The sequence below is a fragment of the Musa acuminata genome, chromosome BXJ2-6 (assembly GCF_036884655.1).
Source record: "Musa acuminata AAA Group cultivar baxijiao chromosome BXJ2-6, Cavendish_Baxijiao_AAA, whole genome shotgun sequence".
Lineage (NCBI taxonomy): Eukaryota > Viridiplantae > Streptophyta > Magnoliopsida > Zingiberales > Musaceae > Musa > Musa acuminata.
The window spans coordinates 3325745-3337500 of NC_088343.1; the positions used below are offsets into that span (position 1 = coordinate 3325745).

Here is an 11756-nt window from a genome sequence, read left to right on the forward strand (position 1 = left end):
CAATGTAATGCGCCATGACGTCAGCCATACCTGGGCGACGTCCTGCCCGAGGAAATGCGTATTAACGCCGACTTGATATGCGCCAGCGTCACCTGCTCCCAGACAACGACTGAACCATCTGACCCCGCGCGCTCGGCCAAGGTAGAGGGGGACGTCGGCCGAAGCTCGCCCATACCCTGCGGCAGTTCGGTTCTCCACGTAACCCCAGTGGCGATGTCAGACGCCATCGGAGGTACGGTCCTACTCCTGCTAGCAGCCACATCAGATAACATCAAACTCATCTATAAATACCCCAGAGTTCTAAACGAACAAGGGGAGAAAAGACAAGCACAACGCACTCGGAGGCATCTCTTCCTCCAAAACCTTCTCCACATCGCTGACTTGATCGTCGGAGGGGTCGAGCCGAGCTTCCGACCCGACCTATGTGCAGGTGCGAGACGACGTCGCCTCTTCCCGACGCTGCGGTAAAGCTCTCCACCCGACGCGACATCCCGACCCGACCACCCGCCGGGAGACCTCAAGGGACGCCACACAAGATCCCCGTCATTCGGACCTCCCCGAACAAGTCGCGTCGGCCCCAAGGCCACGACTAAAAAAGTTGTTTACACCAACACCCATCAAGGTTTCAGGGGTGATTCAGTCTTGTCAACAGGCAGAGTCAAAATAATTCACGCACCCAGAGTCCCGCATGGCTGAATGTAACTAGAGATGAGACGTGGAGCCCATGAGAGAGATGGGTGCGAGGGTGAGTCATTTAGTGCGACGTGTAGCAGACAAGAAATATTTATCTGGGGGCAAAATAAAAGAAAGGATTTCCCCACCGGTTAATTTGAGACAGAAGTCTGCCCTCGTTATTGTTGGAGGTTATACTGAGCTTCTTGCGGACAGATCGTTTTCCTCCAATTGTATAGCAGGTATGATTTGCGAGTAGATCATCAGATGTAAGAAAAAGATTTTTATGATGAAGTTGCGGCCACATAGATCACATTTGGACCGACTTCCCCCGTTCCTATTTGTCGTAAACCCAAACCCGCACGTACCAAACAGCCTGTCTCTCTCTCTCTCCGGTCTTTGCACACTGTATTTGGTCGGTTCCTCCGCCCTCCAACTTGGAGCTGCGAATTCGATCTCGCCTTCCTTCGTTTTGCACCCGCGGCGCCCGGATTCGAGCCGGGCCGTCGAAACCCTAGCGCCCCCCCCCCCTCCGCCCCAAACTTTGGGCGCCGGAGCGGAGGGCGATGGCGGCGGAACTGGGGCAGCAGACGGTGGAGTTCTCCGCCCTTGTGCGACGAGCCGCGGAGGATTCCTACCTCGCCCTCAAGGAGCTGGTGGAGCGGTCCCGGGCGCCGGAGGACCAGCGATCCGACTCCGAGAAGAAGATAGACCTCCTCAAGTTCATCGCCAAGACTCGGCAGCGGATGCTCCGCCTCCATGTGCTCGCCAAGTGGTGCCAACAGGTGATTCTCGTCGTCGTCTTTTTTTTTTTTTTTGCTTCTTTATTGCTCGCTGTGAACTGGTTTTTTGCCTAGGGTTTCTGAATGTGTTCCTTCTTGAGTGCCTCTAGGCTCCGGTAGATGGAAAGCCGCTTCATTTCTTAATCCATGGTACGGATTTAGTCTAGTGTCTGGATTAGTAGTTTATCTGGGGATGATCCTGGAAACCTAGTTCCAAACTGGTAGTCAGTCTTGGTGAATTTGGCGTTTTGGATATGCTTTAGGTTACAATAAGTGCAGCTTATTTCAGTTTTCTGGAGTGTTTTTCCCCCCTCCCTTTTAATGCATTTTAGCAACAATATGAAATTTATTAGTTTGTGATGTAGTACAACACGCTTTGTGCTCTAACAATTTTTTTCTACTAACCCCAAATGCTACAACATCATTAAATCCTTAGTCTATTTGTATGTATTAATAGTTAAAAAAATAGCAGATTATGTTTTGATGCAATTTAAGATGTAGCTAAATCCTTGAAGGTGAATTGTAAAATTAGAGAAATTTGTTGGAACCATTATTTTGAGAATTTTCTCATTGGTGTTCTATATACTATTCTCAATCTTTGACATTTTTTATTTGAGACTGATTGTATCCTAAATTAGTAAGATGCTCTACAACTTTAGGAACCAAGTGAGTCGTTTTTATATGGTGCAGAAAATATTTCTCATGATTCACAACATATTAAAGCTTTGTTGTCTAGACATGTTAGGAGAAATATTCCATAAAGCACAGATTAAGGCTGTAAGTTGGGCAGTTTGGGTTTATTAGAGGTAAAACTTTATTGACCAAAGGTGATCACCCTCACCGCATGATGAACCCAATGTAATTTCTGAACTAGCATGATAAACATGTACCTAATTCGAGGTGGAATCAAATTGATTCTCAAGGTATTAATGTCAGAAAAAGAAGTAAGCCACTGCATTCAATTTGTAAATGTTAATTGACAAAGCATGTTGTGCTTTTAATTGTCATTATCTAAATGTACAACTTTCCAGAAAGGTTGCATACTTTTTATGTTTGAATGAATTTTTTTGGAGTCTTCACTGGTAACCTTATTATAAAATCCTTTGTGACATTATGCTTCTTGATTTTTTGGAGTCTTTTTTATTCACTTTGTCACTTGTTTTGCATCCAGCATTTTCTTTAAATTAAGCTTAGAATCTGACTTGAAGATGGTGGTCTGTGCATTTATTCATTTGTTTGATGATCAATGTCAAAGTAGTCTTGTAAACTTTTGAGATGCCTTATTATATAATTAAATTGTTGGCTCACGTTGTGTATCACATTAGATGACTGATTTGATCTTGAACTGGCATGGTTTAGGCGAAGTTCACGTATGGCATTTATAACACCTTGCCAGAGAACTATAATCTTAAGCCTGGACAAACATTCAAGTGAAAGCATAAAGAGTCTTGAATTAGCAAAATGATTGTTCTGTAACAGTCATTACAACTCATGAGCTTTATGAATGCCATTTGTTTTGTCTGATACAAGATAGTGTTCCTAATTATAGTTTGGTCTGTGACCTAGTTTCCATTCTCATATTACTGAAATGGCAACTTATGCACATGATTGTCGATATACTCAAATTGGGCTCCTTCATGGAGAGAACTTCAAAATTTTAATAACATGGAGATGGAGGGCTGGGAAAGCATTTACATAAAATATTCTAATGTATTTGTCGATCTCGTCTTTTTGCAATCTCCCAATTTGACTGTGACATAGCCTAATTTAGATATATCTTAACCTTGAAGATGATCTTCCAGGAAATCTTTAAGAATTTCGGTGAAGGGTAAAAGTATAATGGCTGTTCTCTTGGTAGAAGTTTTGGAGGACAATTAAGATATAGTTATCTAGTCTAGTGTTGAAAACTTTATCATGTACATGTTTACAACTTTTAGTGGTCGATTCCGAGGTTGTCTTTTACATTGTCCGATTTGCTCAAATGGAGCCTACGATTGATGCACTAGTTGGCATGTGTTGACGTGTGGCTTGCCATAAAGGTTCCCATGCATGCTAGGCTGAGTCACACTCAAGCAACTCTTCACATGTGGAGGTTGGCTTAGGTTCTTTTTCATTGCAAAGGCTTCGTGTGCTACAAAGGTTGTGACATGCTCTGCTGCTACAGACAACATCCTTCCATTGCACACACAAATGAACTCTTATTGGAGGCTTTTTTGCTACATGTTATTTAGAAACACTTTTTGTCAAATTTAGTTGCCTGACTATGAGTACATACTAAACACTAAACACAACTTGCTCAGTTATTTACTTTGGTTTGGAGGGAAATATGATGAATAAGTTTTGTTGTTTAAATAGATAATTTGCATTGATATTCGAGTTTCAAAGTTTTACAAAAATTAGACTATTATATAATATAATATATTATATTGGGAGAATTGCGCATAAGGATTTTTTTATGGTCTAAACTGATTTAATTATAATGTTTTTAGTAATATATATAAAAAATATTATAATTTAATGTTAAAAAATAATATAAGGTATTATTGAAAAGATTATAATTAGATCGATCCATTAAAAAAGAAAAATAAAGGAAAGAAAAAATAATAGGTGGTTTTGGCTATCAAATTACAGATATTTAAGGTATTAGGTACCAAATAAGTTATTAGAGAATTATGAAAATAATAGATTTTTTGGAAATTCGCCACATTATTTTTTCTCTCTTCCCGCTGACTTGTGCGGACGGCCGTCGGAATTCTTTATATTCTCCTACTTTCAACTTGTCGAGCACTCAAGGCTTATCCGCCACGTGGCGACAAGAGAAACAAGGGACTAAGTCACCCATGATAACTCTACGGATGATGTGGGAGCTGCGCAGTTGGCGAGGTGTGAGTGACCCCTGAGACACGATACATCGGTCAGATTGGTCTTCATTGCTGACGTGGGTTGTGCTGTTATACGACTATACATAAAGTAATGAAAGGAACACGATGTCATGCAAAATTAATTTTGGGCATTTAACATAGCTATAGTAGAAATGCTTGACAAATATGGTCTATAAATCAATAAATTGTAGTTGCAAGGATTAGTAATCATGGTAATGCTTGTATTGAAAATTGGCTAAACTAAATTGTTATTACTTACAACTTTATCAGAATAATTACTTATATTTACTTTAGAGAGCTCAAACTTGACTGAAAATGCACATCTGTAATCCAATTCACTATTATTGCTTCACTTTTCTTTACATTTGAGACACTGGTGACATTTTCTGACATAATTGAATCCTCTATACAAGAGCCTAGATGACCTGAAAACTAATATAATTTGTCTACACAAACAGTTCCTTCTATGTTAAGGTTGTGATTGTCAGACTCATAGTGTCCTGTTACTTGGTGCGTGTTGTTGTATTTTCCTCACTACAAGAAATGATTTTCTATACTAGATTTGATTTGTACAGTGACTCTGCTTCACCACTTGTTTTCCTTGTCTTTTTTATCTCAGATGTAGTAATATTGCAACTATTAACCAATTCTTACTGAGGTAATATGTTGTTTCAGGAAAAGTAGTAGCCAAATTTTGTGCAAAATACCTGCACGCTCAAATTCTCAAGTATGAGCCTCAGTTGGGTGGTGATTTATCTGCTTCAGTACAAAAAGCATTTTTAAGGTAACATATGATGCTACTATTGTCTTCCAATATCTGTAGTTTTGAGTTGAGATAAAAAATTCAGTTTTAGGCCACATATGGTATGTCATAAAGCATGTAATGTGACAAGAGAACTGAATAGATTAATTAATGTATCAATTTGTCATACATATGATTCTTGTTTTGATTCAGAATGGATGAGATGATGAAAGGACAGAGAGGATGGAGGGAATTAGCTGTACTGGGGGACAAAATGGACAAGTTCACAGGTTTAATTGAAGGATTGATATGGTCCCCAAGGGGTGGTTATTCCAGTGAACATTTAGATGAATGGGCATATGAGGAGGTGATATATTACTCTGATGATCTTCTTTAACTTTGTTCAAGATGTTATATTGTTTCATTTAATATGCTGGGGATGCCATATCTTGAATACTTTGCTTGTTTTGTTTTTGGAAGGATTGTCTTTTAATTATGTGGGTCTGAAGTTCCTTTTGTGCTGTAATATATGTGCACGAATGAAGAATCCAAAAAAAGTACAGCTGTGGAGTCTGTGAAAGCATTTTTCTTTGTCATCCATCTTAGTTGTATTTTATATAATGGTTGAATTGTTCTCAGGGAAGCCAAAGTTTCAAGATTTTTTTTTTAATACCTAAATGAGCTGTTGAAGCTATAAAAGGATGGGAAAGTATTTTAGGAGATTTTGGCTGAAGCCAACTTTTCAACAGTAGTTGTTTGATTTGTTTGAGCTGTCTCTGCAGTTGACAAAGTGTTTTACAATGTTTAGGGTCTTGGTTGTCAAGGAATTGTATAACATGTTTTTCGGATGAAAATTTAAAATGTTGTGCTGTTGTTGAAGATAGAAATACAAACTTTGAGAAAGGAGGGGCAGTACATTGGGAAGAGAGATCAAAGGAGTGAAAGAACAGAGAAAGAGATTGAGAGATAATTGAGCTCTAATTTTCCCACGATATGTCACACCTCAAACTGACTTCTGTGGTTTGTGATATTGCTGTAGGTCACTTGTCTGGGTTTGGCCTCTCCTAAAATTGAACATGTCCATTAAAGTTGTTCCTTTGGCCTATAATTCACTTGGTCTGAAGTGTCTGATGAGTCCTTGTTCATCAGATTTCCCTGTTTGGAAGTTGGTTGCTTTTATATGTCCAATATAAGTGAGAAGCACAAGATTATGCATTTACTTTTTTCACATGAAATTTCTGAATTTTGTTTTGACAGAGATTTTATAAAGCTAAAATATTGTGATGGTAAAGATGTAGAAATGAAATGCTTCATAGAACATACATTTTAGAAAAAGGTCTATCCGTATTGCAAACCCAGATTTGTTGGGTAATTACCAGAACAGTGTGATACTTTAAAATATACTACATGCGTATACTTATGTTAACTTAAGACGTACTAGTTTTTGGTGTGTACCAGGTATGTCACTTCAATTCGAGTTTCATGGAACCAAAATTATTATTCAAAGTTAGGAGTATATGATGCATAATAGAGGAAAAAGGAGACTGATTCTTATTGGCAGGTGCAGAACTTAAATCGTGTATCATCTTTGCATTATATTCCTAAATTTTGTTAGAAGGCTTATATTTATGTACACAAGGCTTCTATACAGACTGAGGCAATTTGTATGTTATCTTGCACTACTAATTTACTATGGTATGTATACTCAATATCTGGCAAAAATGGTAGAAGAATTTGGCAAGTGATTGTTTGTTGTTTTTCTAATTTTCGTATGTTCCCACCATAAATTTTCTAAATATTACATACATGCTGAATATAAATTAGAGTGGTAGAAAATGCATTAGTATTAATTACCTTGTCCTAGTTTCTAAAGTTTTGTCATATTGGTTCCTTTTTTTCTGTGTCCATTGTCCTTGTCCATGTTTCATACTCAAGATCTTGTTCTTGTCGGTGCTAGTTGTTAGACTGAATCTTGAAAAGGCGTAAAGTACTATTTGCAAGTTAAGTGGATCCATTAGGAATCTTGTGACTCAAAAGAACTCTTTGTCAGGGACCACATTCTGATTTCTCTGGACCGACATCTGGAAGCACAGCTTGTGTGGCAGTCATTAGAAACAACCAACTCATTGTTGCAAATGCTGGTGATTCTCGTTGTGTACTCTCGAGGAAGGGTCGGGTTTGTCACTAAGAGAATCTCTTTCTACTGATTTGTGTTTTCATGTGCTTCAAAATTACATCATAGACAAAAAATATGCCTCAATTGTGTAGTCTTACTTCTGTTTGTTCTCTATAGGCAATTAGTTTGTCAACAGACCACAAACCATATCTTGTTGAGGAGAAGGAAAGGATCGTAAAAGCAGGTGGTTTTATTCAAGCAGGACGAATAAATGGAAGCTTAAACCTCACTAGAGCAATTGGTACTTCCTCAGTGTTTTTTAATAAAATTTGTAGGCTGCCTTATCATATGTTTTACTCTTGAGAAGCAAACTTATGGCAGGCGACATGGAATTCAAGCAAAATAAGTTTTTACCTGCTGAGAAGCAAGTTGTGACATGCAATCCAGACATAAACATTGTGAGTATACCACAGTTCCGCTTCCAATAGTGATTAAATTTAGAACCATTTGAACTATGATCCACCATATTATCATGAGTTCTATTATAAATCTCGGTATGTCATTTGTTGGCCTTCGCTGTAGGTGGAGCTATGCGATGATGATGAATTTCTCATTTTAGCATGTGATGGAGTCTGGTATGCCTTTTCAGCACCTCTTTAGCAATTGTAAATCCAAGACAACTAAATCTACTATAACTATTCTTATAATGAGATTTCCAACAATCATATATATCGTGTTTCAATTGCAACATTGACATGCCTTCATTTAAATAGTTGATAGACCATAAGCCACGGTTATAATGTTATCAATACTCTAGTGTCCATCCACAATTTAAAGAAGATAGTAATACTATTGTCTTTCATGTTTCTAGCACATCGAAGTATCAAACTACTCACACTAAATTATATGTTTATAATTCATAATAAATTTCTCAGCTATTTGTGTGCCTATGAATTCTCTTCTCTTACAAATAGAACAGTTGATGTATATTAAATTAGAGCTCAATAGCGGCAAAAGATTCATTGGATAGTATCAGTCAAGTGTTTGTGTTTGAACATTCAGCATTATTTTGTCTATGTACTTCATTGGACTGTAATAAATTTCTCATGTTTGGTTATTACCTGTTGTGCCGTTATCATCATCATCTACCAGTTCAAGAATTATGTTTCATTGTGGCTTATAACATTTATAACCGTAAGGTGTTTTTCTACATAGTCGAGTGCTCCTTGCTTAGAGATTCTAATAGAATCAGATTGAGAACTCATGCTTGCCATAGTATGTGTCCATTTGAAATACTCGTGTACTTATAGGTGTCTATTCTGATACTTTTTACCAGGGATTGCATGATAAACCAGCAACTGGTGGATTTCATCACTGAGCATATAAAAACGGTGAGGACCTTATTCTATGTTATTTTTTGATCACTTTAAGAGTATCTTTCTCGGAACCTTATGTCCAACATAAACCAATTATCCGAAGCTGTAACGTCAGTGACCTTGATTGAGGCTAACTTCAACACTTGATGGTCTCAGTAACCGAGCTCATGAAATGGACTTTTGTTTTTTGGCCAAATAGTGTATCTTAGGCTTTATACATAATGGAATAAAGCAGTTTTATTTGCCAGAAGTATATTTTGTTTTATTTATCATAATACTTTTTCTGGTGCCTATGTTGCTAACTGCAGGAGAGCTGCCTGTCTGCAGTATGTGAAAGAGTGTTGGACCGGTGTCTGGCACCATCCACCATTAGTGGAGAGGGATTGGACAACATGACGATGATACTGGTGCAATTTAATAAGCCGATCAGACCTGATGCTCCTCATACATAAAAATGATGATATGCTGGGTGAGACTGAAGTTCCAAGTGATCCTTCTATCCTGCTGTAGATTTGAAGTGTGTTGTACATAGCAATATATCCTCTTGAAGGTTGTAGCGTATACATTTGGACAAATCATCATATGGCAGTGAATTAGTTGCGGGTGATCCCAAAGTTCCCATCTTTAACCCGATAGTTAGTATCGAATGTATAAAGCACTATTCATTTGGTTTACGGAGTGCTGAAGAACTAAATGGTTGACTTTACTCTTCTCATATGACATGATGACCTATGGATAAAATCGCATGATGTGTATTTTCTTAAATTGCCTGACAATGTGTTGGTTTTTGTGGAGACAAAAGTCAGATATCTTCTTTTCTTTCAAATGCAACCTTAGTGAGGAAGACTTGATTCTCGAGACCTTAAAATAAATACAATCACAAACCTTACCACACACATTAGATGTGGAATTATTTTTTTAATATTATAATATGTTCACTGTTGCAAAAAATTTCATTCAGTTGTAAGTTTAAATAGCCTCTATTACTGAGAAGTATCAGCAAAGCCAGATTTGTGGTAGAATCAACTTATTGTTTATTGAACAAGCAAACGGCACTAGAACTTTGATGCTCGAGCTCAACAAGCTATGCAACATGTGGTAGATCGAAAGCTAGGGCAGAAAGATGTGGTAGATCGAATGCTAGGGTTGCAAGTCAAGGTAGAAAGTGTAACGTTGAAAGAAACGCAGCCTCTACTCAATTCATAAATTCCAAGAAGCTTATTGTTTACCTTTTTTTTCTGATTGTTTACCGGATTCTATATTCTATTGTGCACGCTAGAGTCACTACTAGTCTATTTGCCGTTGTGCGTTGAGCCAGCAGTAACCAGTGTTTTACTACACCATTCTATCTATATTAAAGGATAGCGATAGAATCTTCAAGGATAGCGATATTCTCTCTTCAAGGAGTCGGGGTGCGAAAGAGCAAGCAGCGGGAATAGACAAGCAAACTTCTTGTCGCCGGTGCATAAGCTGACTATGGGTGCTCTAACACTTATAGGATGGGGTGCGAGTTCCACTTGCCTGCGTGTTCTTTCGCCTAAGTGTATTAGGGGTGAGTCTTCAATCCTTTCTTTCAACCTTTCTTTCTACTGCTTGAGACTGAATTTCATGGACTTGCAACTTTCTACGGCTTTAGATACGAAACCTTCTATTTTCTACTTCTTGACCATCTACTATACTTTCCACTTAACGAGATACCTTCTACTTGACTTGATACTCAACTGGATACTTGGGTAGAGGGGAACTAATGCGTTGGGTCACGCCAGCTTTGACTTGATCTCGCGCTCAGAAATGAGTAGGATAACAATAGCTACAACTTGATTATTGGCAAGTTGGGTAGAGGGGAACTAATGCGTTGGGTCTCGCCAGCTTTGACTTGATCTCGCGCTCAGAAATGAGTAGGATAACTATAGCTACAACTTGATTATTGGTAAGTTGGGTAGAGGGGAACTAATGCGTTGGGTCACGCCAGCTTTGACTTGATCTCGCGCTCAGAAATGAGTAGGATAACAATAGCTACAACTTGATTATTGGCAAGTTGGGTAGAGGGGAACTAATGCGTTGGGTCTCGCCAGCTTTGACTTGATCTCGCGCTCAGAAATGAGTAGGATAACTATAGCTACAACTTGATTATTGGTAAGTTGGGTAGAGGGGAACTAATGCGTTGGGTCACGCCAGCTTTGACTTGATCTCGCGCTCAGAAATGAGTAGGATAACTATAGCTACAACTTGATTATTGGCAAGTTGGGTAGAGGGGAACTAATGCGTTGGGTCTCGCCAGCTTTGACTTTATCTCGCGCTCAACCTTTAGTTCCGAACCGGGGCCGTCGTACCTCTTTCATCCGAATCTCTTTCCACTCAACATTACATACAACTAACTATCTATCGACCACCACAATTCATCTGATTCCCGGCATGCGAGAGAAGTTCTCATTCCTCTCTCATCGGTGAAGAACGGCAGCAGAACCACTTTTTCCAGGGCCACCCACATCTTATCCATCTGCCGAAAGAGGGTACCGTAAGCAATACGAGCAAGCAATCAATGCCTCCCCTGGAACCTGACCTAACAGTTGATCCCGAACCGTGGGAAGATAGCACTCTTTATCCATGGAGTATTATTCCCCAGCTTTACGTACGAGTCGATCTTTAACGAAAAGAGGAAGGTCAAAGGAAGTGTGCTTTGACCATGAGACATGTACAACCTTGTTAGCGAACAAGCAAGAGAGACGAAAACAGCTGCTGTTCTACCCCCATCTCTCTCGCATCTCTCTCCATCTTTCAGCCCTTTTACAAAGTTGACTTTCGAGGAAGGGTGAGTGCTGTTATTCATCATGCATTCATATAGAGATTTGAAATAGTCTCCTCGAGACGATTGGACTCAATATTTTGTTCTTTTCTATTGGTAATTACAATAAGCTCAATGCTTAGAGAAACATTAGGATATGATTTGAAGTACACTAATCCCACCAAATACAATTGTGCAAGTGTTCACTTGGCTCCGCTCCAACTTCTCATTCATGTGGAGCTCATGCTTCCTCTTCTCGGACCATCCTTTGCCGTCTCGTCTATCTTCTGGTCCAACCCCTTGATCCTTTCCTCGCTGAACGTGTAGGTATCCGCTCCATGTGTCGCCAACGAATGCGTGGCGGCGTTCCTTGTGCTAGTTCGACCTGTAGGACTAATGGC

The 11756-nt window shown here is 39.1% G+C and overlaps 1 protein-coding gene across 1 annotated transcript; it reads left to right on the plus strand.

Moving 5' to 3' along the window:
- Positions 1 to 1432: 1432 nt before the first annotated feature.
- On the plus strand, positions 1433 to 9335 carry LOC135614259 (probable protein phosphatase 2C 11). The gene is made up of 9 exons (XM_065111416.1): positions 1433 to 1457; positions 5012 to 5120; positions 5292 to 5445; positions 7129 to 7254; positions 7372 to 7495; positions 7576 to 7652; positions 7777 to 7829; positions 8531 to 8585; positions 8879 to 9335. The coding sequence occupies exons 3-9, from the start codon at positions 5293 to 5295 to the stop codon at positions 9020 to 9022; spliced, it is 732 nt and encodes a 243-aa protein (XP_064967488.1). The 5' UTR covers positions 1433 to 1457; positions 5012 to 5120; position 5292; the 3' UTR covers positions 9023 to 9335.
- Positions 9336 to 11756: the final 2421 nt, after the last annotated feature.

What these genes read in the sequence shown, in the direction of transcription:
- LOC135614259 (XM_065111416.1), top strand. Translation starts at nt 5,293, where the DNA reads ATGGATGAGATGATGAAAGGACAGAGAGGATGGAGGGAATTAGCTGTA. An exon ending in ATGAATGGGCATATGAGGAG is followed by an intron (nt 5,446 to 7,128) that starts GTGATATATTAC and finishes ACTCTTTGTCAG; the next exon opens with GGACCACATTCTGATTTCTC. An exon ending in TTAGCATGTGATGGAGTCTG is followed by an intron (nt 7,830 to 8,530) that starts GTATGCCTTTTC and finishes ACTTTTTACCAG; the next exon opens with GGATTGCATGATAAACCAGC.